The following is a 26,670-nucleotide window of genomic DNA, read 5'->3' on the forward strand; positions in this document are numbered from 1 at the left end:
AATTCAAAACTTTTTGAGGGTCAGCAAGATGCCAACAAGTGGAATGTTCCACACCATGAAACTTCGTTCCATGCACAAAATTATTCAAAATGTCATATAAAATTACCTTCAGACTGTGTATATAAGGTGCACATAAATCAATTTTGTGTATAGACCTGGGTATCTCATTATGTATGTGCCAATATTCCAAACGGGGGTGGAGGGGGGTGGATCTAAAATAGTTCTCATCCCAAATATTTCAGGTAAGGAGTACTCAACCCATATAACTAAGATGTGGATGTAGAGGAAGACGAGGGCCTTGAAAAATCCAGGGTAAAGAAAAAGCCTAGATGCAAACCGCAAGATGAAATGCACATACACCTAGGCATTTAAAATGAAATTAAAAGCCTAATTTTATTTCTTCACTGTGTCTTCACTCCCTGCTTTACCTGACCTTTTCCATTAACAGTCTGCCTAGTGCTAGATAAGAAGCCTCCTACTTAGTCATTATCAGAATGGAAAGAGGAGGAAACTCAAAAAGAAATATAACTGAATCTTTGATGTTGAAAGAAATAGATTATGGCCATAAATTGAGCCGTGGAACATTTCTGTCTACATTAAGCATCTGAGTTTCAAAAATAGGTACGATGGGGATGGAGGGGGTTTCAAAGGCTACTGATTCTACAAGTAAAGCACATAAAACATTTAAGTTAGCCCCAAATTCACATGGTAATAATGACAGTATTGCCATGCCCCCCATCATGATAAGATTTGGACCATCTGCACTTAGGGCTCAAATAAAATAATCACAATATCTGCAGCAAGTAATATTTACTAAGTTCCTACTCTATACTAACCGTTTTATCTCATTTAATCCTCACCTAAAAACAAGCGAAAAGAAAAAAAAAAGCAGCAAACACACAATATTTTATAGAGGAAAACCTCCACCCTGGCAGCTGTGAGCTACACCACGCTACACCCTAGAACTACAGAAACCCAGACTGTCAAGGCTTAAGGTTGAGAAAATGCCTAGCCTTCCTCATCAGAGCAGTGCACCTCAGACATGAACAGGCCGGGGGGTCACCTGGGGATCTGTATGAACTACAGTGACCGAGTTGGTACATGGACCATGCCTAGATTCTGCATTCCTAACACAGTGCCAGGTGACACCGGTCCTTAGACCACACTGTGAGGACCAAAGTCCTGCCCCAGTTGTCCTAGACACTAAGGGCCCCTCACTGCCCACAGAGGGCTCAATTTCCTCCAGGTGGCAGAGGTCACCTAGGACATCATTGTCCTTACTGCCTTTCCAGCTCCTGGTTCTCAGCGGTTTCTTTGTCACAGGGCAGGCCAAGCCCACGGATGAGTTGGGGAGAGTTCTGGGCATCCCATTTCCAAAGGGCCTGTTCCATACCAGGCAAAGGAGCTCCAAGAAGAGCAAGAAAAAGACCCAGAGGGCTTGGAGTTTTAACCTCAAATAACAGCACTCATTCCAGGAAATACACCATTCTTATAATAAGTTCACAAACAAGTGGTCACTTCATTGGTGACAAAGCAAAAACATCTTAGAGGAGCTGACGTGGTCTCAGAGCATCTCTTCACATGTTCAAGAGGAGAGCGACTGGCTCTTATAAGTCGAGCCCTCTTATCTGCCTGGGCTGTCTCTGTCTTTCAGCCTGGCTGCCTGCCCATCTGCTGGGCTGAGGAAAGGAAAATAGTCACAATCCTGCCTTCGTTACAAGGGGAAATGTTAGCTTCTGCTTTTAATTAAGCATTTTATACTGATTTTCTTCTTTGACCATAAAAGATATCCAACTGCATATTTTCTAAATGATCCATACAGATCTAATAAACAATGTTTTCCCAGGGAGAAGGCAGCACCCACTGTCTCCCTGAACTGTCATAATAATCTGAGCTTCCCAATATCCATTGATTTGACAAAGGATGAATGAATGCCTCCTTTCTCTGCACAGGCTCAATGTGCTGGGCACTGAAGGTATAAAGGAGAACCGAATGCCACTCCTCCCCACCCAAAGCTCAGAGTCCAGGGCTTGAGACTAATATGTAAACAAATAACCCCAACAGAATGACAGGGGCTGTTAAAAACCAACAAAAACCAAAACACAGGGGAAAGGATGGGTGTTTTTCCCTCCTCAGACTCAAAATGCAAAACCATAATCTATTTCTAATTTGAAGGAGCAAGGAGGTACAACTAGATGGGAGACAAGCAGAGTTGTATTATGTCCCGGAATACACTGCGGTCAGCAATCAAGAGCCACACAGATGCTGTCTGCCAGCCATACTCCAGGAACGCCATAGAAATCCACGCCCAAAGTGTCCAGGGACCTCGTGGAACAAGACAGAGATGAAAAATAGCAACTGCAATTGGTATTCTAGAAGGTTTTTAAACCCTAGTAAGAGAAGTCAATGTAGATCACAGCTAGATCAGGGAGACCCTTGACCCTCCACAGCCAGGGGCAGTGGGAAGCCATTTGCTATGGCCTGGGTTATGAATGTGCCCCCAAAGCTCATGTGTTAAAAGCCTGGTCCTGGGGAGACACTGATGGGAGGTGCTGTGGACCTTCAAGACATGGGGCCTAGTGGGAGGCCCTTAGGTCATTGGGAGTGTGCCCTCAAAAGGGATTGTGAGGCCCTGGCCCCTTCTTTGTCCCCTTTGACTTCCTGGTCAAAGGTGAGCAGTTGCTCTGTCATGTGCTCCCACCGGGCTGAGCTCCCTCACTATAGGCCCAGAGCAAAGGCCAGCCAGTCATGAATCAGAACCTCTAAAACCATGAACCAGAATGAACGTGTTCTCTTTACAAGTTGATTATTTCAGGTATTTTTTTTTTTAATAACGATGAAAAGCCAACTAACAAACCATTGAAGAATTTTTTGAGGAAGGGAAATGACATAATGAAAGCTATGGGAGACTCAAAGAAGGGACAGATGGTGGAAGTTTATATCTAAGGGTCTGCGAGGAGGTGAAAGCAAGCCATGAGAGGGTGAGAAGCCATAGAAAATAAAAGCTTGTGCTCTTACCAGATCAGAATAGTATGTCCTCAGAATAACGTAGGTCAGCCTGGGACAACCTCTGCACAGGTGGGGTGCAGCATCTTTCCTAGATACTTAGTCAGAAAATAAGGCCTCTAAGAGTCTCTGCTTATATCCACTGTTAACTACTGTTGAGAGATGTAAATTTCCTTAACAAAAGGACAGCTTTTCAGGGCTATATTCCTGTGCCTGCACTTTCTTCTAGTATGACAAAGAAATATATTTTGGGGTGGTTCATTTTAATCTCCCACAAAGGGCTGTTAGAAAAATCAGAGATTCTGATCAAACAAAGGCTTCACCTACTTTTTCAAAGCTATCTAATTGTAGGCCAGCAATAAAGTAAATAACCACACTATGCTAAGGACCTACTGTGTGTTGGTACTTAAGTGTGATGGGGGCTGGGGTGCAAAGAAGACATGGAGAGAGGTTAGTGATTTGTCTGTAACCACATGGTAAAGTGAAGGTCAGAGAAGCACCCTGTTTCCTCCCTGACCATGGCAGTGGACCCTTTTGGCTGAAGCCCTTGCACAATACTGGGACCCACCACCAGGGGTCAGGCCTTGTGGCCTCCTCGCCCCTGAAGGTTGCAGTCCCCACTGAGGACTCTCTCAGGGCCTCCTGGTCTTGACGCTGGATTGTTCAAAGGGACCAACTACGCCATTTGCAGAGCTCTTTGCGAAATAGAAATGCAGGGCCTCACATTTAAAATAATATTACCAGTCCCAAGACAATAGCAGCAGAGCATTAAAACAATAGTGGGGCCCACGCACAAGAGGCCCCGGTCAGTTGTTCAAGCCACACAGTTTTGGAACTGGTCCTGACTTCAAGCCAAATTCTTATTCCCTGGATTAGTATGTCACAGGAAGGCGCCTGAGGATCCAGGATCCAGGACTGGATCCTGACTGGCCCTTTCATTGTCATTTTCTGAGAATCAGGAGACCCAGTGCCAAGAGGTAGAAGAGCCAGAAGATGGAGAAGATTAGCACAAAGCTGCTCAGAGGGCCCACTCTCCCTTTCCACTGTGTGGCTTCCAGTAACCATGAGGTGCAGTCCCCAGTGAAAAGAAATTTGGTGCTCTGCCCCCTCCAAAGTCATCCTTAAGATGAAGAACACGCGGGGAAAAGTGAAGGTAACTGTCTGTCCTACTTTGAAAAATAAAACTGTCACTGAATTCCATATGCAAAGCTTGGTTTAAAAAAAAAAAAAGCAATAACGATAACAAGCTATTAGAGTGTTTGCGATTACCAGGGACTGCGCGATTAAATTCTTTTTAAAGGTATGCAATCCTCACAAAAACCTGAGATGCAATATTAGAAATCACACGCATTTGTTTTCATAGAAGGGCTTCTTTCACTCATCTTTGAAACAGAGTTAAATTATAGGTAGAGGAAAACAAAACAAACAAAACACAAACCCTACTGACCTTGGGCAAGCCCTTCCCCTCACCTGGCCAGGTGCGCTCACCTATAACAGAGTGCTTGGCTGGCAAGATCTTCAGGGCTCTGGCCTGTCACATCTGGAGCAGACCCCCTCTATTTCCCCTCAGCCTTCCATACATGCTCCTCCAGAACACCAGACAGACAAACCCTCAGCCAGGCACGGCCCAAAGAAAACTGACCACACAGTCAAGACACCTGGTTCTAGTCCTGGATCACCAAGTGCCCCACAGGGTGACTCAGAGAAAGTCACTTCACCATCTGAGCCTCAATTTCCTTATCCATAAACTGATTAGCAAAGGCCTCAGGCCTTGGCATTTATAAAGCTCTCAACATTTGTTCATTATCATCACTGTCATTATTAATTACTATGCATTATTCCAATTGTTCCCCAAAGCCCCTTTAATTCAAATAAACTCCTCCCATCCAGTAGGTCTTAGCATTTAGTATTGATTGGTTAGGAAAAGTCAGAATGTCAAAAGGTCACTATGAATTTGTATTCATTTCATCAACACAGAAATTTTTTCAGTCACTGGTGTTGATTCTCAGAACCCGTGCAAGGATTCTGAGGGCCATGGGCTGCCAGCTTACAAGTCCCAGTCCATCACCAGCGGCCCCTTCAATCACCTTGACGTCTCAACTCCCCCGCCCCTGCTCACAGCTGCCCTACCATACTGCCAAGACCTAGATGCAGGACGCAAAGGAGAAATCATGTGTGTGTGTGTGTGTGTGTGTGTGTGTGTATAAATACATATATGCACATTTACATGGACACACACACACACACACACACACACACACACACACAAATGGCATCTGGAATGGAATATAGGACTATAGTACATATTTTTGCCTTTAAATGTTTTTCTCATCTTGGCCCAATCTTGAATCAATTCTCTATAACCACATTTTAATGTATATTTTGAAAAAGCACAAAACACTAGGATATTAGACCAATTTAGCTCATTAAACTAATGCTTCTTTAATTTACATACAAATCACCTGAGGATCTTTTTTTTTAAAATGCAGATTCTGATCCAGTCACTCTGGAGAGGAACCCAAAACTGCATTTTTCACAAGCTACCAGGTGATGTTGATGGTGTTGGTCCGTAAAACCTGCCCAGACCCATTGCTTTGCAGATGAGAATTTGAGGATCAGAAAAGGGAAGTGTTTTGTCTGGGGTCACACAGCTAGTCGGATGTAGGGCTAGGAGATATCTCCAATACTGTTAACTTTCGATCCAGAGTTCTTTCTGCTATATGCCAATGTCCTCCTTTCTCAGGCTTGGGATGGCGGGGGTGGTGTCTGAAAGAAAAAACTTTCATTTTCCTTTCCCATCAAAGACAATAATAATGTACACACATACAAATCAGCACACAGAGAAGGCAAGGGTGGAACTGATGCCTCTCCCTCAGTTTCCCCCACAGGAAACAAAAGATACTCAAAACAAAATGTGTCAAAGGGACAGCGGGTGGAATGTTCTGACTGTAGTGAAACCTTTCTTTTTCTACCTCTTCAAAGACTTTTCTATTTGGCCACTCCATATCTCCAAAAGTTTCTGTACCTATTCAAGTTTTCCCTGAGGCATTTTCTAAATTAAAAATTAATTTGTTGGGGGAAAGTTCAAAAACAAGCTATTATTCTAAATCAATATTGAGAGAGGAGATAAGAGGTCTTTACTCCAGTATCAGCAGGATGTTGTAGGTTCCTCAATGTCCTCTGCACTAGGCCATTTAGATGGGTGAAGTGTTTGAAGGGCGGCACTCGCAGCCTGAGTGCTGGTTCAGAGCCTCCTCGCCTCCCACCATTCAGGATCACTCCGGGGCTTCTGAGGTTGGAACTAACTACACTTCACCATCTAGTGTTCAAACAGCTCACTCCACGAATTGCTCAGCTCAGATCCAAGAGCATAGAAGGTCCTCGGTAGGCCCAGGGCACATCCACCATCTAGTCACAAGATTTCCAGGACTTTCTTAAAAAGTCAGAAAATACACTCGAAGACAAGGAAACTGGGCTGTTTAGCCTGCCTGTCCAACTCTACCACTTTGTAAAAATTAACAAGTTCGGAGTAGATACTTTGGATTTTCTTGCCATGCCAGGAAACCAAGAAGACAGAAAGTTAACACTTCAAGGCAAACTAATTTTGCCCCTTGCAGAGGAAGCCAACACAGCTTCAAAGCCACAGGAGCCCTCTCAGCGGGGCTTCTGGTGGTTTCTAACAGGAGGAATGTAATCCATCAGCCCCCTGGAGCTCTGGCCTGGCTGCCAATCCTCCCACCAGAACCTTCCAGAACCAGCCTCCCAACCACCAACCCCCTTCCCCACACCACAGGGTCCCAACTTCCTCACTGTGGCCATTCAGGGCTCTGCACGCAGGCAGCCTCTTGGGGGCTGCGAGATCCTTCCATGCCTCTAAAGGCCCACAGCAAACTGAATGCTAATTCCTCGGGTTACCACTCTCTCCCCATCTTACAGTCTGTCCCTCACCACCACTGCAGTCCCTCCTCAGAAGACAGGGACGATGTCCTGGTCCCTGAGTATCTCTGGCACTCAGCACAGCCCCTGCCAGATACACAGGATTGACAAAATACCAGGTATTATTATGATTTAATATAAATATATCCCCTCCACTTATCCCCTCTTGCTCTCTGCTTCCTCCAGTGAGCTCCCTTAAAAAAAAAAAAAATTTTTTAATTTAAGGCTGGAAGGGGCAGTCAAGCCACATCAATTTACAGATGAGGAAATTAAGCCAGACCTTTGAGTAGTTCAGTCAGTGGTGGTCTGGTTAGTGGTCTGGCTGGAAGGAGCTGCTGTGGCCTTGAGGACTGTTCTGAGCTACCAGGCTCCTCTGGGGCAGCCAGCAGTGCACAGCCGGCCACCCCCAGTGAGAGAAGAAAGTGGAAACACCAATCTCTACTCCCCTCCCAGCCCTGCACAAGGGGCAGCGGATGATTCTGATGAAGGCCAGTGTGGCCCTCGGGACCCTCACCTGTCTAAGGATGAGTTCTCTTGTTGGCATACACCTTCCCGTGGGCACACAGCACCTGCCAGTGCTCCCTGAGGGTTACCTTCTCTCATTCTCACCAAAACACAATGAGGTCTAGATACAGTTAGCACCCACGATGGGTAAACTGGGACTTCCAGGTTACCCAAGGTCAGAGGGAATTAAAGGAGTTCAGCAGACGCTCAGGGTCAGTATTTTGATTGGCTTTCTTAGGGTCTCCTTTAGTCCTAAAAAGAGGTGACAAGAGCCAGGTGCAGTGGCTCATACCTGTAATCCCAGTGGCTCAGGAGTCTGAGGAAGGAGGATCGTAAGTTCAAAGCCAGCCTCAGCAACCTGGCAAGGCCCTAAGCAACTTAGCAAGACCCTGTCTCAAAATAAAAAAATAGAAAGGGCTGGGGGTGTGACTCAGTGTTAAGTGCCCCTGGGTTCAATCCCTAATGCAAAATAATAATAATAATAATAATAATAATAATAATAATAATAATAATAATAAAGTGACAGAAGGAATCCTTTTTCTAGAGAGCAAATGGGAAGATTAGCCCCTGCCTCCAGTTTCACCCAGGGCCCTTTCCTGACCTGACTGCATTAGCAGCAGCTCTACCTAATCCCAGGTGCACACAGAGAGACAGGATTCTTTCCCTGTGGGCTCTGCTCCCCTGGAGATTAGACTCCAGGAGGCAGTTATCCCACCCCCAGGAGAGGATGGCAGCCTGGCTGAGAGGGAGCTGATCTCCACAGGAGGCCCACCCCACCAAGGGAGCATGAAAAGCACATGCTGATGGCTCCAGTCTGATCACAGGCCCCAGAGGTTGTGCCCCCTGGACGGATGTATGCATGTCAGTCTTCAGCAAGCACCCAGGAAGCAACCACCACCCCTGTGCCCTTCCTGCAGGTGCTACAAAGGGCACCAGCACACGTGGAAATTTAAAAATGTATCCTCAGTCCCCCTTTAGGGCATTCTCTAGAGCAGGCATCTTGATCCCTGCACCCCTGTCTGGTTCACCACTGTGTTCCCAACACCTAACATGGTGCCTGGCACATAGTAGGTATCCAGCCATTGTTTGGTGGACCAGCGAATGAACTTACAAGCCCTAGCAGGATGCCTCACCAGACTTAAAAATGAGCCTCCAGACTGACTGTCAACTATTCTGTTTGGGAGAAGTCCCTTCACCAGGGTTTCCCATTCTCTAGCCCCAAATGATAATACCATTCTCTCCAGATCTCACGGGATTTAGTCACTCATCCCACAGGATTTAACATTGATGGAGCACCTACCACTTACACAAAATTAGAGAAAGCTGCCACAGAATCCTGGATTTGGGGAATACAGATAGCTTGATATCATAAAAGAGAGTGCGCTGGAAGTTCTAGGACCTGAAGTGATTTCTTTAGAAAGACAAGAACCCAGTCCATTCTTCTTCCAGAAAGATGGTTGCCAATTCAACTGGATACTGTGGCCACATTACCCACAGAGACATTCGTGGAAAAAAATTTTCAGCAAGAACAGAAGAAATTATGTAAGTGGCAAACCCATCCTCTCATTCTCTAACTCTTTGCAAGAGGCAAGGAATGAGAACTCTCATGGATACTATCAACAATGAGTGACATTTACAGGGTGCCATGCAGATTGCAATGTCCTTTCACCTGGATTTCTCGATAAATATACATAACAATCCTCTGAGTTTTATTAGCCCATTTTACATATCAGGAAATGGAGTCCTAGAGACGCAAAGCATCTAGCCCATGATTACACAACAGAGGAGTAGCAGGCCAGACCCAAACAGATGTTTTCTCTCAGACTAGGGATGTGGCTCAGTGGTAGAATGTTCACCCAGCAGGCATGATGCCCTGGATTCCATCCCCAGTACCAATAAATAAATAAACAAATAAATAACAAAAGGAAGGGCCCCCAGATACTGTGTTTCTCCAAATCATGCACTTTTTCCTCTGTGCAGGGATGTCTCATCTATACCCTCCTGTGCTGCTCCCTCTTCCCATTTTCTGGATGCTTGCCTTTTTGCTAAGGAGTCCTTAGTTTCCTTGTCTGGGAAATGGGTATAATAGCACCTACCTAAGCAAATTGGTATGAGGATTTAATGATGCTTGAATAGCACCTGGCACACAGTCAGTGCTCTATAAATATTACTATTGGCCGCAGAAGCAATTGCTGTGATACTGTTAACTGAGGAAACTCCACTTCATGGCTTTTGTGCTTGCTGCCCACCTTCCGACACAGGGTTTGACCCTTTCCTTCATGCAGTTGTCTGCTCAAGAGTCACTGTATCTAGAAGCTTCCAGGCCACCCTATGAAAGAGCACTGGGCCCACCTCCATCCCTCTCCCATCACAAGGTCCTTAGCCGGCTGCATTTTCCTTAGTGCTTACTATTGCGTATGGAGCATACGTTTCTCTATTTTCCATTCCTCAGTGAGCAGGGTCTTTGTTTTGTTTGCTAACCTACCTTCAGCATCTAGGATAATGCTCGTCACATAAATATTTGTTGAGTGAATAAAGGAAGCCTCCTGGATCCACTTCCCCAAAAATGAAGACAAAATCTTGCCTGCTCTCTGATCCTTCAGTCTCAGGTAAGACTTTAAAGTCTCCCATAATCTTTAGAGACTGAGTGATAATTCCCAGGGTCGAAGAGAAAACTGAGACCTCAGACCCCGGGAAGAACAGAGCAACTTTCTGAGGAGGCACAGCCTAGGGTTGGGTCCTGAACACCATCCTCACCTGCATCCACACGTCTGCCAGTTACCCAGAGGGCTCTCAAACTCCCTGAATTATTTTGGCCCTGGTGGAGCAGCTGAGGTTCCCAGGGAAGAGCTGGCTTACAGAGAGGGGCCTGGGAGATGATTTTCAATCACTTAGTCAAAAATCAAAATTTAGCTGGGCAGGGTGGTGCACACCTATAATCCCAATGACTTGGGAGGCCAAGGCAGAAGGCTCGTGAGTTCAAAGCCAGCTTCAGCAACTTAATGAGACCCTAAGTAACTCGGTGAGACACTGTCTCTAAATAAAATACAAAAGGGGGGGGGGGGCTGGGAATATGGCTCAGTGGTTAAGCACCCCTGGGTTCAATCCCCAGTACCAATATGTCAAACTTTAGACAGCAGATGTTTGTGAACTAATGTGTCAAAATAAGCCCATCTATAACTATCAATATTATTTGTAAATGCATAATGGGCTATGGGGTAGTGCCTCCCAGACACATTTTCTCCAGTGGAGCCTCCCTTGAAGTACCTTTCTGACCCTCCTCCTCCCTTCCCATACTTCCTAAGACAACCCCCACAATGCTCTTCCAGCACTCCTTCATCTTTTTCATGCTCCCTACAAGGCTGACCACAGAAGGTCCTGTGGTCCCTAGCACCCAGCCCAGTGCCTGGTACCCAGCAACCAGCAACCCTGATGTGCATGCCAACCAACGACCAGCTTGACTCACAGCAGCCAGGCAAGAATGAAACGGCCCAGGCTTCTCAGCCTCAGCCCCCCCGAAGCCCAACCAAAACCCTTTCTCTCTTCTTGCATGAATGAAAAGGGTCCCAGCCTGATGCAGATGGTCAGGGGCCCTGGGGCCCTAAAGAGTCTCATAGGAAATCCAAAGACACTTGGGTTTTTCTGACCATTTTTGCATCCAGATGGCTTGCAAGTTCAAACCTTAGAGCATCCTAAATAAAAGAAAGGAAAGAGGAGTTGCTGCTCCACAGGGGATGTTTCCCTAGTAAAGAGACCCCTTTTAAAATTCCTGAAGAAAGACAGGGGAGCAGGAGAGAGGGAGGGAGGGAGGGAAGGAAGAAGGATAAAGATGCTCCTGGTGGGGAGGAAGCACCCCACCTCCATTCTGAGCCTGCAGGCTCAGTCTCTTGACAGTATTTACTGCACCTTCCAAAAAGAGTAGTGGATGTGAGAGAAAGATAAACAGGAGAATGGCCACACAAAAACTGAATTTGTTGCCAATCAAAAGAAAATGACACTGATTTATAGCAGCAAAACCCAGAGTGATCACAGATTTCCCATGGCTCAGAACCCACAGCAGGTCTCACACCAAACAAACTCTCTCCCAGGTTGGAAAGAGACAGTTTTGGAAGAGACAGCCTTAAGATGTTCAGATGTTCAAAGATGCATTTTTAAATTCCTAGATAGAGGAGCAAAGTAAACGAGAGTTAGCCCAATCTATAAGAAGTAAAGTCCATTCACTTGACCACTGGGCCATTTTACTGGCTGGGGAAGTTGAAAATCAGGCCCATGCTGGGCATGGTGGAACACGTCTATAATCCCAGAGGTTTGGGAGGCTGAGGCAGGAGGATTGCAGGTTCAAAGCCAGCCTTGGTAATTTAGTGAGGCTGTAAGAAACCTAGTGAGACCTCAAAATAAAAATTAAAAATAAAAATAAAATATAAGGACTGGGGACTTGGCTCCGTGGTTAAGCACACCTAGGTTCAATCCCTGGTGCAATTTAAAAAAGAGAGAGAGAGAGAGAGAGAGAGAGAGGGAGGGAGAGAGAGAGAGAAAGAACCAGGCCCAACCTAGGGACCGTCCAGCTGTGATAAAGAAGATATTACAAACATACCCATTGCCCAGGTACACATCCAATAAATTGTAATAAATGATACTTAAAATACAGGGTGCCATGGAAGTAAGGAAGTGGGAACCCAGTCTAGTCTATAGTTGGGGAAGTGACATCTGGGCCAGAACAGGACTTTGGTTGAGAGGTACAGAAAGGTGTTCCTGTGGGAGTGACAGCCCTGGAAGACCCCAGCACAAAGATGCCCAGTGAGACAGGACTGGACGGTAGGCAGACTGGGAAGGCTCACCAGAGAGTCGCACTGGAGAATTCTTGACCATATTTGTAGCTGTGCACCCTCCCCGTGCCCCGCTTCCTTTCTTTAGGTAGGATTCTTTGGGTTTAATTTCCTGTTGCACCTTTAGACTTCCTTCTAGACACCATCTCTCTCTCTCTTCTTCTGCCCCTTTCACATGTTCATGCCGACATTTCTACTTTGATTTTTGCATTTTCAGAAAAGCAGTCTGTGGCAGCCCTACCAGCAGAAGTGACTGGGTGTTCCAGCTGCACTGGCTCCGCCCACTCGATAAAAGGCATCCAGTCAATATTAGATCACTCTCTGCTATCTGCTATGCTTGGAAAATAGTTTGTCCCCTCCAAAACTCCATGTTGACATTTGATTGCCACTGAGACAGTGTTGGGGCCTTCAATGGGTAATTAAGTCTTTTAAGAAGGATTAATGCAATTCTCCCAGGAATGCCAGGCCACCCTCCTACTTTGCCCCTTCCACACATGACCACTAGGCCTTCTGCTTTCCTACCACAGAACCATGAGCAATAAATCTCTTTTCTTTATAAATCATCCAGTCTCAGGTATTCTGTCACAGAAACAGAAAATGGACTGAGTCTCTCAAGCACCATCCTGAGAACTCTTCAGTAATTTCTCTCTTCTTTTATCTATAAAACTGACTGTCCACAACTTCACTGAGGCACTTAATAACATTGAATTTAGCATTCACCCAGCATGAATTTAGTGATTTCCTACCAAGGAAGATGGGCTGGACCAGACAGCAATTAACTAACACAAGACCTGGTCTTTGCCTAGAAATGGGCAGAATGGAAAGAAGCTGGTTATGACCCTGGGGGAGTTCCTCCATGTGTCTGAGCCTCTGTTTTCTCTTCCGAATACCAGTGTGCCCTCCTTTAAATACGCATGTATAAGAAATATTAGAGTTTCTTCCTGAATGGTAGGATTAGAGGTGATTTTTTTTGGTTACACTTTTCTGATTTTTTTTAATAGATACATATTTTCTCATCAAGAAAGAAAGAAAAAGGAAGGAAGGAAGGAAGGAAGGAAGGAAGGAAGGGAGGGAGGGAGGGAGGAAGAAAGAAAGAAAGAAAACTTTTCCTTTTAGGTAAAAAATCAGGATCAAACTTCAATTTGTGGTGATGAGTGAGGCAAGGGGTTTGCATGGCCAGGACACAATAATCTCATATTTGAGCCTGTGAGTGCAGACAAGAGCAGAGGAAGATGGACAAGAGACTAGGCAGCTGTCAGGCCTGCCCAATGAGCAAGTCAGGTTCTCTCCCACACACTCACTTCTTTCTCTGGGCACAGATATGACCAAGGTGTCTCTCAGCCCTTCTACCCCATAAGAACTGCCCCTAAGTCCCAGGCAAAGTCTATTATTATCAGAGCCATAGTCAGCCTGGCGAGTGAGCATTACATAGGCAGCCCCCCATAACCAGGTTGGAGCAGCTCCTTTTGTGAATTGAGGAAGGGGCATTTCCCAGGAGAGAGCAAGAGAAAGGGGATTGGGATCAGGGCAATCATTGTGGAGAGACAAAAATAATATGATTCCACTACAAATATGAAATGCCTTGCCAGGGGTATAGTCCCTGGGAGTTGCTCAATAAATCATGGTGACTATTATCACAAGGATTAAAATTAAAACTACATCAAAATAAGTGGCCACGGCTCAGTAGCACCCACCTGTAATCTCAGCAGCTGAGGAGGCTGAGGCTGGAGGATCGGGAGTTCAAAGCCAGCCTCAGCAAAAGCGGGGCACTAAGTAACTCAATGAGACCCTGTCTCTAAATAAAATACAAAATAGGGCTGGGGATGTGGCTCAGTGGTCGAGTAACGTGAGTTCAATCCCTGGTACCCAAAAAAGTAAATAAATAAATGAGAGTGACTTCCGTGGCTGTGTGGTGGTAATTGGCTGAAGACAAAGGTGAGGGGAAGAGGGGCAGGAGGCTGAAGCAGGTCAGGGTCAGGTTTTTGCTGAATGTGGACACTCTGGAGGCTGAAGAACAAGTGTGACTTCAGCGAGAAGACATGGAAAGAGGGACAAGCAGGAGCTGGATGTGCCAAGGAAGTGGGCAGGAGCTGGAGTAGACACCCAGAGGCTGGAGACAGGGAAACGGCCCTGCACACAGGTCAGGCATTGTCTCCGCCTACCATTTAGAGGGTATCAATCTTGCCTCCCTAACAGAAACAGTAAACCTCCTACAGCAGAAGATACTGCCATATATTTCTCCTACATCCACTTTAATTGCTAAACAAATATTTAACCAAACGGAAGCCCCAGTGACTTCTTGGTAGTTCACACAGGAGGTATCACCTGGCAGGTGCAGAGGCCGTTCTTCCTGGCCCTTCTCCCCTCCCCTTGGCTACCCCAACACTCTGGTCTGAGAGGGATTGACTATTTGGCTGATGTCATCACATGAGTCTGCGGGAAGTCACTTTCACCAATGGCCTAGATTGGCTAAGAGACTCTGTAAACCTGAGGCCTGAGGCAAAGATGTAGGAGAGTTATTTGTAAAATGTTTTTGATCATCTCATCTAGTTTTAGCCCCAACTTAATCATGAAATCTGGCAAGTGATCCTTAAAAAAAAAACAAAAAATCAAGGCAGGTGTGGTGGCACAGGAGTGTGATCTAACCTACTTGGGAGGCTGAGACAGGAGTATCAAAAGCTCGAGACCAGCCTGGGAAACTCAAGGAGACGGTGCTCAAAATAAAAAATAAAAGGGCTGGGGCTGTAGCTCAGTGGCAGGGTACCCCAGGTTCAATCCCAAGTACAAAAAAAAAAAAAAGAAAGAAAGAAAGAAAAAACAGTCACATTGAAGCCAGTGAAGGAGATAAAAGCTTTACTCCCTGTGCTTGGTGTGGAGGTTACTCCTCTCCTTGTGCCCCTTTCCTCACTCCTCCTTGCCCCTGACCACGCCTAGGGCACAGTCCTGGACAGGGATTTAGGGATGAATGGAAAGAACAAACTGGGCCTGCTCAGCTCAGCTCTCCCTTCCTCGGTGGGAAAGAGGGACACCATTTGTCAGGTGTCCCCTGGGAGACCCCAACAGCAGGCTCTGCCCCAGGCCACAGGCAAAGCTCTTGATTCCTTGGCTTGGAGACTCTAGCTGCGAGAGGGCAGAGCACTATGAGCCACATAGAGAATAAAAGGGAAAATCACCAACAGGTTAAAGACATCATCAAAAATTGGCCCTGCTCACTATCGGCCATTTATACAGCTTAATCTTAAACAGGTCACGCTGGGGACTGCAAGTTCCTATCACAGCCCCCCACAAAGGTTCTCTGAACAGAGAAGGAGGCAAACAGTCACTACTTCCTTAAGGTAAGCATTAGTGCCTTAAGGTGTGCACATCAGGACTAGGGCTTATCACACAGCCCAGGTGGGAAAAAGAAAAGCAATACCCAGGGGTGGGGGTGAACATTATGCAAAAACTACCAAACACCTAATGGGAGGGAAATCAGACAGGTTGAGGCTGGTGCAACCTCTCCTGTGGAGAAAAGGCAGAATAAATTGCTTCCCCGTGCCCATGCCTAAATCCATGAAGAAATGGTGTCAGTTTCCCATGAAGGACAGATAGGAGCCTTTCAAAGACGTCTAGGATTCGGGGCAGAGGAGTCCACGTTTGTCTTATGATGTTTACTCTTCTCAGAGCATAAGAAAGTCCCTATCTTTAGAACGCTCACTTCATCATAACCTAAAATCTCCCAGGGCCAGGCCAAGAAGTCAGCTTCAGAGTGTTGTAAAACTCAAGCCTAAAACGGCGCTGAGTTTTAGGAATCTTGCCCCATCCCATGCTGTGAAAATTTCCAAGGAGGAACTGCTGGTCTGGGTTCATAGATGTAGCAGCGATCACGTGGCAACCAGAGATCTGGGTCCAGAAACTGCGCCAAGCACTTCCCATTCCTTCCCAGCCTGCAAGGTAGGCACCCTTCCGCCCCCCATTTTACAGTTGAGGAAAACCCATCTCAGAGAGGTTACGGAATTTGCTGACCTGCAGGAAAGTGGTGAGCCTAGTTTGGGGCCAAGATGGGTGGACTACCAAAGCCCTGCCCTTCCTGGTTCCTCTACCTGCTGAAATCACCAGCCCCTCAGCAAACTCCTTGTTTTTAAGTAACTTCTATTTGCAAGTGAATTTCTTTCTTTCTTTTTTTTTTCCTCCCCCCTACCCCACCCTCTGTATTAGAGACTGAACCCAGGGGCACTTAACCACCGAGCCACATCCCCAGTCCCTTTTTAATATTTTATTTAGAGTCAAGGTCTCACTGAGTTGCTTAGGGCCTTGCTAAATTGCTGAGGCTGGCTTTGAATTCGTGATCCTCCTGCCTCAGCCTTCAAAGCCACTAGGATTACAGCACCACACTGACACAAGTGAATTTCTTTAGTTTACAGGAATCCCTTCCCCAAGGCCCCACCTACAAACACCTCTAAACTGTTTCAAAAATGATGGCTGACCTTGAAAATTTTGTGGGTGAAACAAGTGAGAACAGGCAAATTTGTTTGCTGGTGAAGTAATACTGAAAATGAATCCAAGAGGCACAAATTTCAAAGACCAATAGCTCTTTAGTGTAAAAACTACAATGGGTCTGAAGTCAAAGGTGCTACATTGTAGAAAAGCACCAGCACCTACTGAGTGGCCATGGGTGAGCTGCCAACTAATTTAAAAAGAGAAAGACAAAGACAGAGAAAAAAACCTGTTTCATTGGGCTACTGAAATTAAGGTTAATACTGTACATGAAATAATTTTGCAAGCTACAAAGCCCTATATAAATGGAGGCACTCGTTATAATCATTTGACTCAGCTACTTGGCTGAGATCTTATACAAAACTTTAATCATCAGATAGAGTTATTTAAAAAAAAAAAAAAGCAGAGATGCAGGATAGCATAATGATTAAGGACAAAGACCTGGCCTCAGAATACCTTTGTGTCTTTCCTGTTTAATTCTCTGTGTGGTCTTAGGCACACACATGACCCTCTTTGTGCCGTGTGTCCTTATCTGAAAAATGGGAATAACAGCTTATACACCTCATAGGGTTGAATTGAAGACTAAATGAGTTAAAATACATCAAGAACATGGGGGTGGGGGTGCAGCAATAGATCAAGGACATCATCAAAAATTGTCTCTGGGGCTGGGGTTGTGGCTCAGCGGTAGCTCGCCTCGCACATTCAAGACCCTGGGTTCAATCCTCAGCACCACATGCAAAAGTAAACAAGTGAAATAAAGTGTTGTGTCCAACTACAACTAAAAAATATTTTTTAAAAAATTGTCCCTGCTCACTATGTGTGTACAAGGCCCTGGGTTCCATCCCCAGCACCAACAAAACAAAAAATTAAATGGTACTTGGTACACAGTATGTGTCAGTTATTACCATTCTCGTGATTTCCATCAAGCAGGCAAAATGTGAACTAGGATTTAGTAGCCTGCACTACAAAACAAACTGCAGCAGCAAAGGGAAGAAGACAGGCTTCCTGGATCTTTGACAAGCTGTCCTGAAACACAGGACACCCTCTGGTGAGGAAGACAAGCCAATGTCCACCTCCCAGGAAACTCCCCCTCTTCCTTCTCCCCTCCCTTTCCCCCTTCACATGCAAAAATCAAAGGGTACCACTCAAGGCTTTCTTTCTTTTCTTCCCTCTCCCATCCCTTGGAGACCTATTTAACTCCCCCACCAAGGCCCATCCAAGAACCCAAGCCCATCTAGGCCAGCCCCTGCAGACCAGGGCGGCCAGCTGCAGCTGGGGCAGACTCAGCCCTTTCCCAGCAGGAGAGTGTCCAGCTCCTCTCCTCCAAAAACCTTCCTAAGAATCCACCCCCAAAGACCTCTCCCTTCTCAGGATTCTGCATATATAATCACCAATTCTGTACTCACTGGCTGTATAATTATTCCACAAGTGCCTATTTTACTGCCCTTAAAAGGTAAATTCCCCAAGGGGAAAGGCCAGTCACAGTTTTAAATTCCCCAGAGTACTGAGCACAATTCCAAAGGCACCCTGAGGTCTGATTCTATAGAGGGAGCTGTTCCACTTGAAGTGGTCAGGTCCAAACTAGAATCCCTATTTTATCTTTACAATGCTGGTCCTGACCCACTAAACTGATCTCAAGGCACACTGTGGTCTACAGACTAGAGTTAGTTAAGGTAATGTTAGCAGCTGTAACTGAAAATCCCCAAATCTCAGCCTTACCAATAGATGCTTGACTCTGGTTCATATAAAATCTAAATCAGTGTGGCCCAGCAGGTGGCTTTCACCATGGTAGAGTGATTAAGGGAAGATCCTCAGCTCTTTCCATTTTGTGGCATCTTCAACACATGACTTCTAAGATTGCCAGCCATCTGGGTACTTTTTTGTGGGTCAAATCTACAAGTGACACTCAATACTTCCAACTCATTCCATTGGCTAGTATTTGATCACATGGCCTCAATTAACTGAGAGGGAGCTGGGAAATATGGTCATTTAGCAAATGTGCCCAGCAAGAAAGAGAAACAGATTCACTGATCAGTTAGCAATTGCTGCCACAAATCTGCTATTTGCAAAACCATTCAAGGCAATGACCATCTTTGTCTCTCCAGTGGGACCACCAGGATATTGGCTTACATTAAGAGCATAGAAACTGTAAGATGAATGAATGAAGGAGGGAAGGTGGGGGCAGAGTTACAGGAGTGCTGGCGTTCATTCATGTCTGGGCATCATGACTGGCTCCCTGACTCTACACAAAGCCAGGCTGCAGGCAGGAGGAGGACAACATCAGAGAAACTGTCCCCAGTGTCTGCCCTTCCACATAGGAATGGCACAGCTACTCAATCTTCCAAAACCCACATGTCATTGAAAAGTAGGGGTAAGTGGCTTTGGCAGCAGATATATCCTGACCAGGTCTGTCACTGGCCAAATAGGGACAGCATATGTATGGCATGATACGGAACATTTTCATGAATTATTTTATACATTCCTCTGATGAGCCTGTAAAGGAGGCACTAATGCTCTACTTTTGACCTTCTAATTCCCTGAGAATTACTGTCTTCCATCCCTTTGTTCCATGACCCTTCTCCACAGCCCTTTCCTAATAGTCACTGGTGGGAGATATGGTTGGTGGGTCGAGGTATCAAGTCTGTCCATTGGTGCCCCATCACATTTTAAGGATGGTCAAACTTGAGAGTCAATATCTTTATTTTATTTATATGTGGTGCTGAGGATCGAACCCAGGGCCTCGCCTGTGCTAGGTGAGTGCTCTACCACTGAGCCACAACCCCAGCCCTTTGAGAGTCAAAATACCTTGGTTCAAATCCCAAATCCCAGCATAATAATTGCATGAGGCTGGCCAACATACTTACCTCTCTGAGCCTTCATTTCCTCCTCAGTTAAACTAAGATCCAAAGTCCAGCCCTCCAGGGGTTGCTCAGACATATAAATCTACAAAGAGTGATATGGGGCCCACAGTAGGTGTTCAAAAAAAGTAAGAATTTCTCTCCTTCCTCTTTCCAAGAGACCAGGAATAATGTTCTATTCCTGGACACTAACACCATATCTTGCACATAATAAATACAAAATAAAGGTTAGTTGAAATGCATTGAAAGACAAGCTCTACTGCTGAAAAACAAAAATAAAAAACATAAACTCTGCCTAGTCTCCACAAGTTCTTGTTATCGCCCTTCCCCCTTCCCACACACTTCATTACTCTTCTCTCCTTGGGTAACATGAACTTTTTTTGTACTCAGAAATTTTAAATGGCTAACAGAGCACCTCAGGATTCTTTCCTCTGGCCATTATCCTTCTCTTTCAAGTTGTGCTCAGAAAGATTATTTGGATATTGGAGCTAAAAAACGGTCAGATTACAAGTGGACGTCCCTGAAATGTAACATCCCCCCATTGCAGGATTCTGGAATTACACCAAACACCAGGGAGGGGTTGCTCTTAACCAAGAGCTCATGGCTCTGAAAAAAGCCTTTGTTTTAAGGCTCTGCAAAACTGCACTGTGGAATCCCCTCCCATGGGGTCCCCAGCACTGGTCAGAGGACTGCTCAGATCCAGAGCGTCTCCAAGCTTCCTGTAAAACAAAACACTCAAGAGTCTCAAAATACCATAAAAAGTGCTGCTCTCAGAGCCTAGGCTACATCTCCCAGCATAATGATCCTTGATTTGAAGTCAAATTTTCTGATTTCTCCAGTAAGCCCTGGATGGGAGCGACTGCTAACACGCTATACATTCAGCAGGTCTTAGGCGCTGTTGGGAGCTTCCTGTCCTTGACATTCTCTAATTCTCATAAAAACCCTGTAAATCAAATATGATTGTTAACCCCATTTTATAGATAAGGAAACAGAGGCTCAGAGGGTAAGTAACTTTGCCCAAGCAAGCAGCAAAGCCCCCATGTATGTAAACCCTATCTATCAGGTTCAAATCCCATTCGGTTACACCAGGCCACCTCTTTAAATGGCTTTCAAAGAAGGTCCATTCTACATAGAAAACCTTAAAAAAATAAGCAGTCTGAACTAGTGGATCTTTTAGACTCTTTTTTTTTTAATCTCAAAAAATTTTTTTTAAAAACTCTGTTGCTTTGGAGAAAAGGGGAGGGGGGAAGGAAATGTAAAAAGGCCAAACATTATGAGACTTCACTTATCAGTATTTAATAACAGTCTCTGGATCAAAACTCCATAGAACCTTATTTATGGACAGACAGTTACTGTTACACAGGGCCTTTTTATACAACCTTTTCATCTGAGGATGTTGTAGCCTTCTTCTGCCTTTCTATTAGTGAGAGATGGGGTGTGAAATTGGCTAGCTCCGCCAAGATGATCCCATTAAATTATCTGCCCTCTTCCAGTGTAATTCACTCAGGGGCAACAGTTGGAGCCTCAGGCTCTGTGAATGTCCAAGTCCTGACATGGGGGTGTGTGTTGGGGGAAGGGGGTTCAGGTGTTGGGGCATCCCAGGGACAGAACATCAATGCGCATTTCTCTGCCTTATCAAAATAAAGTGGATGCCACATTATCCCATTCCTAAACACACTGAAAACCCCAACTGAGCTTACTGCAACAAAGAGAGAGCCTTTTTACTGCTGTTTATTTTTATTTTGTATTCGTTAGCTTTTTAGATATTCCTGGCATGCAAGTCAGGCCCTGTGTAACAAGCAGCTGCATTTAGTTAAGGGTTTTCGAAGAGTTCCCCCCTCCCCTCCCCTTCCAACTCCAGAGAATTTTCTCAGACTCCTAGAAGACTATTCCTTTCTCTTCGTGTGTCCACAGAACAGTCTCTCCTGTCACAGCCGAGGCCCTTCTGTTTGAAAAAGAGGCCTCCAAGATTTGAGTGCTTCCCAGTTGGAGCTGGATCTGCCAGGATCTGGTGCTCACTGGAACTCTGAGCTGGCAATGGGCTCTCCCTCCAGAGAGCACTCCTATAAATCAACGTCCCCCCCACACCCAAGTTATATACCAAGATGCAAATACAAAGGCACTTCATCAAAATATAGCTCATCACTAGTTGGAAGGAACTGCCAGACACACTCCTCAAACCGCATCAAAGTTGCAGTTCATTACAAAAATGTAATTCTTCCAGATCCAGAAGCCCAGGCTATCACAGGCTCTTCTAATCTATCTCAGAGTTACAGCAAGACAGACTAAGAGAAGGCCAGCATTGGAAGGAAAATTGGAATAGGCTGTCTCCAAATCATCTCTTATGTACTCCAGGTGACGGGAAAGAAAAACTTGCCTAGAGTTCCCTTGGAAAACATGGGGAAACCACTAGTCTGTACATTAAAAGAATATAAACTGTAAGAATTAAGCTAGGAGGGATTGTCTATGACAGTAGTTAGTTAAAATAAATACATCAACTACTAGGGCTTGTAAGCCCAATAAGCCACATCCTGGCTGTGTGACTTTAAGAAAAATAACTCAGCCTCTCTGCACTTACATTCACCTGTCTTTAAAATGATCTGGTTATGCCATCTCTCTTATGGTGGTGTTGTGAAGATTCAGTGAGTTAATACTGGTAAAAGGCTTAGAATAGTTACTGGTCCACTGTAATGATTATATTAACTGTTAAATAAATTGCAAAACAGGGGCATCTCAGAGTACTTGGGACATGCAATCTTAGTTACAGGGACTTGGCACCATTCATCAACTTCTTCCAGGCCCATTGAACAGCCCACCTGGAGAGAGCAAAAGTGGAAAGTGAGAGGAAGTGAGAGGCAGAGCCTCCATGGAGTGGCTGATCTGAGCTAAATCCTACAGCCAACACTCAGTCCCTTTCAACCTATCCAGGCAGCCAGTGTCTGCCCCAGCATCATGAACTGCAGTGGGCCTATCTTTAACAGTTTTCTTGGAAAGTCTGATTATACCAATAAACATATAACCATAAAAATGAACAGGAATATCATTTCTAGGGGTTCATATATCCTCAATTTCACATACTGCACCTCTAAGTTAGTGCTCTTCCCCATTCTTGACATGTATGGTTTTACTTAAATCTCAAAACACTCTTAAGAGGGGGCTGGAGGTTATGGCTCAGCGGTAGAGTGCTCACCTACCACATGCAAGGCCCTGGGTTCGATCCTCAGCACCACATATAAATAAATAAAATAAATTTATTATGTACAACTACCAAATAAATAAATAAATATAAACTCCTATGAGGCTCAGAGAGACTAATCAATGTATGCACCGTATGGAACAAAAAAAAGATTCAAACCCAGGTCAGTTTGTGCTGGTAGCCATTAAGCTATACTGTCAAGTTCCACTAACTCCTTCATATCAAAAAATGGGGCAAGTAAAGGAAAAAATCTTTGAAAATAAAACACACACACACACACACACACACACAGCAAAGCAAATCATAGCAGAAGTTTAAATCCAACCAAAATAGGTATTCTCTGTTCATTCAACAAAAATTTAGGAACCACTTTCTCCACTGTGTCCATATATATATATATATATATATATATATATATATATGCCATTTTATGTAGATAAACACTAACATCAATATACATATGGTCTACAAAGCATGTGGTTCTCCATTAAATACTGTGTGAAATTTTCAAAATATTTCAAGTGGGGGTAGGTGTTCATCATCAAACCATGGCCAAATCTGATGCTAATCTGGATGCAAGTAACATATTCAGAAACTTCAGAAGTCTAACTTGTAGCCTATATTCACCATGCAGAGGATGGAGGAAGGGCAGAACAAAGTTGACTTTTTTAAAGGTCTCCTAATTAAATATCAGGCAGATATTTAATTCCAGGCATCAGAGTAGCAAAAACAGCCTACCAGGTATGATATTAAATTGGAAATTAAATATTTCTAAAATACTGCCAGAGATAGCTTGACTACACACACCCTTTATCCTGCCTCTGCATGGCTCCCCCTAGCCACTCAGGTAGGATTTGGGAGCGTCTCAAATAAAGAGGAAGCTTGCTGCCTTGGGCCCTCGGTGCTTTCACCAGCAAAGCTGACAGTCTTATTGCCCTCAGGAGACTCCTATTCTAAAAGTAGACAGGACAGACACCTATTCAAATGGCAAAGGAAGGCTTACAAAATGACAGCAAACACAGTGGCAGGCCACCTCCCTCTGGCTTCAGGCAGCCAAACCACAGAATCAACAGGACTCAGAAAAGCTCAGACAGGTTCCTGAAGCCTGGAGCTCTGGGAGCAGAGATGAGACTTCAGCTTCCTACAGAAGCTGAGCTTTGCGCAGGGATACATGGGGAAAGCAACAATGAGTGTGCCAGAAACATTACATCTAAACATTTCTTCTCCTGGCCAATAAAATAGAAAATTGAAAAGTGATGGGAGACATGCTGAGCATTTTTTAAAATTAATAAGTGAAACTTATATCCCCTTGAGCTGATTTCCTGAGTTACCTTAGTTACCTTAGGAACCTCAGATGAAAGCAAGTCTGAGGTCCACTAGAAGTCCTGTCCCCACAGAAAAGAGCAAACCTTCCTAGAAATGGAAAGAAGCTTATAAGACAACAAATAAGACAATAATAACAGGTTTGAGCTCATTACTGAAGAGTATGAAAGAGGCAGCATTTCTCTTTTTAAAAAAATTTAGGCCCTATAAACAGTAAAAGACGACAAAATTTGAGTGGCTGCCAGTAACAAAATTGTCTTACACTCAACAAAATCACTGCATGGCCATTTATTTAAAGGTAGATTACCAAAAAATGTGAAATCCTCCCTCCTCCTCTCCCTGCCTCCTGCCAGGGGCTATCATCTAAAAGTAATCACTGCTAAAAGGTTAAGTACAAAGCAAAGAAGTCCACAGAGGAAATAACCAAATTAACTAAGGGCCCAAGCCAGGAGTTCTACCTTAGATAGAAACCCCCCTGGTTATCTCTGCCTCTATTTGCTGGGCAACTGGACTTCAGAAGGATGTTTAGGTTGAGGCCCATTTTCTACTTTTCACCCAGGTGTTGTGGCAAAGGGCCAGATGTTTGGCATCACCAAGCAAAACATCCATGTGACCAAACTGTTTACATTTCATTAGGATTTTCCATCAGTAAGAAGCACTCCCCGCTGATGTACATCTTCATTACAATTAGGAACTGTATTTACCCTGAGGAGCTTCCAGATTAGTACAACCACACTACAGGATCAGTTTCAGAATCCTTCTCTGTGAACGCTGCTCCCTCTTCCCAAAATCATCTCTAAGAAATCAGAATCCACACAAAACTTCCCTCCAGAGTTCTTTCTACCAAGAACATTATTAACTAAGTTTTAGTACAAACTAATTCTGCGGTCACAGTCTAAGTAGTGATTGGATCTTTTTCCCCTTAACTGCTAAGTAAGCCATTGCCTTTTCTTTACCTAAACTTAAAAATGAAAGATGCAAGATAAAGGAGCAGGGACCTAGTTGTCCGCACAGGTTTGGGGCTGCGAGTGGGGGAGGGAAGAACCCGAGGGCTTCAGCACCACCTCCTCAAGGGATGCATGTTAAAAGTGAGGCCCAAGACCCCGGAGACTTTAATCAACTTTCCCCCTCCAACCTCCAAAGAATGAATCGGTTGTCTCCACAGGCGCAGCCGGGCTCTTCCCTCTCATTGTGTACCGGCTCAAACACAGCAAGATCCCAGCTTCCCGCAGCGAACTAAGACGCTCCGGCTGGCGGTAGAGTCTTTCTCTAACTGTTGTGCGATTGTCTTTGGAGATTACCAAAATCAAGTATGCATTAGATGGCTTTTCCCCCCTCGATTGTAACACACACACACACACACACACACACACACACATACACACACACACACACCCAGAGCACTTTGGAGCCTCAGGTCTCCTCTGACAGCACATTTTGCACAAAGTGGCAGCGGCGGCAGCAGCGTACACGTTTCGGCCTCCATGGTGACCCTCAGGAGGGCCAGAGGGCCAGGGCTGTGGAGATGCAAGGCCGCGGGAGCCCCAGCAGCACAGGGCTTTTGTTTGCGCCGGTTCGCGGACCGCCTGGGCTCTCTCGCAGGCACCTCTGAAAATGCAAACCCATCCTGGACCGCAGGATAGATTACTGAACGTCAGTTAGGGTGCTCTAAGAGTCCAGGAAGAGATGGGAAGACAACCGGCGCGGAAGTGCCCCGATCACCCCACGATTCTCAAAGTCCTCTACGCTTCCTGTCAGTGCTGACAACCGATGCACGGTGTGAAGGAACAAATCCCCGGGCGCACCCGGGACCCGCTGCTGGGCTCCAGGGCCAATCATCGCCTGACTCCCCCGCGGCCCGAGGCGCGTTGGCAAGATACCGGGCGAGTAGTCGGCCGCCTCCCCAGAGGAGGGCGCGGTGCTTGCCGAGTGCCCAGGGCGCTGCTGGTGGACTGAGGGGCGCTGGGGCCGGAGCGGGCGTTTCTTACCTTGCGCAGCAGCCCAGCGCGCGGCCAGCAGCAGCCCAGCCAGCAGCGGCAGCAGCGGCTGGCGCGTCCCGCGGCGACGCGGCCGGTGCATTCCTCCTTTCGCGGCGGCGGCGGCGGCGGCGGCGGCTCTCCGGTGGCGCGCAGAACATCCACGGGCTCTCCCCGGGCTCCCGGCCACCTCGTCCGGGCCGCTCGCGATCACAGGATGCCTGGGGCGTTTGCAAAGCTCTTTGTCCCTCTAACCTGCTCTCTCGCCTCCGCCGGGCAGTCTGCGGACCCCGTGAGCGCGATCCCTCTCCAGTCCTCCGGCTGCAGCCTCGCCTCGGCCAGCCGCTCAGTCCTGAGCTGTCCGGGTCACTATCGCCGACAGCCAAATCTCTTCCGCTCGGACTCGAGAAGAGCGTACCCTGTGCCCGGGGCGGCCGTCCCGGAGCCCCCTCGGTGGAGGCTGTGGCGGCTCCTCCCGCTCTCCGCGCTCCCTCTCTCGCTCAACTTGTCACTTTCCACCAACTCTCCAGCCCAGCGCCCCAGCCCCGACCAATGGCAGACGCAGGCTC

At 45.9% G+C, this 26,670-nt stretch overlaps 1 protein-coding gene across 1 annotated transcript in view; it reads right to left on the bottom strand.

The window, feature by feature from the left end:
- Nucleotides 1-26,252, bottom strand: part of ROR1 (receptor tyrosine kinase like orphan receptor 1) — a 394,480-nt gene extending 368,228 nt beyond the window's left edge. Inside the window, exon 1 of the mRNA XM_081305681.1 lies at nt 26,114-26,252. Coding sequence (XP_081161807.1) covers nt 26,114-26,204 — 91 coding nt within the window. The 5' untranslated portion in view covers nt 26,205-26,252. The remainder of the gene's footprint in view (nt 1-26,113) is intronic.
- Between the last annotated feature and the right edge of the window lie 418 nt (nt 26,253-26,670).

This window comes from Spermophilus citellus (assembly GCF_964194105.1).
Source record: "Spermophilus citellus genome assembly, chromosome: 9".
NCBI lineage: Eukaryota > Metazoa > Chordata > Mammalia > Rodentia > Sciuridae > Spermophilus > Spermophilus citellus.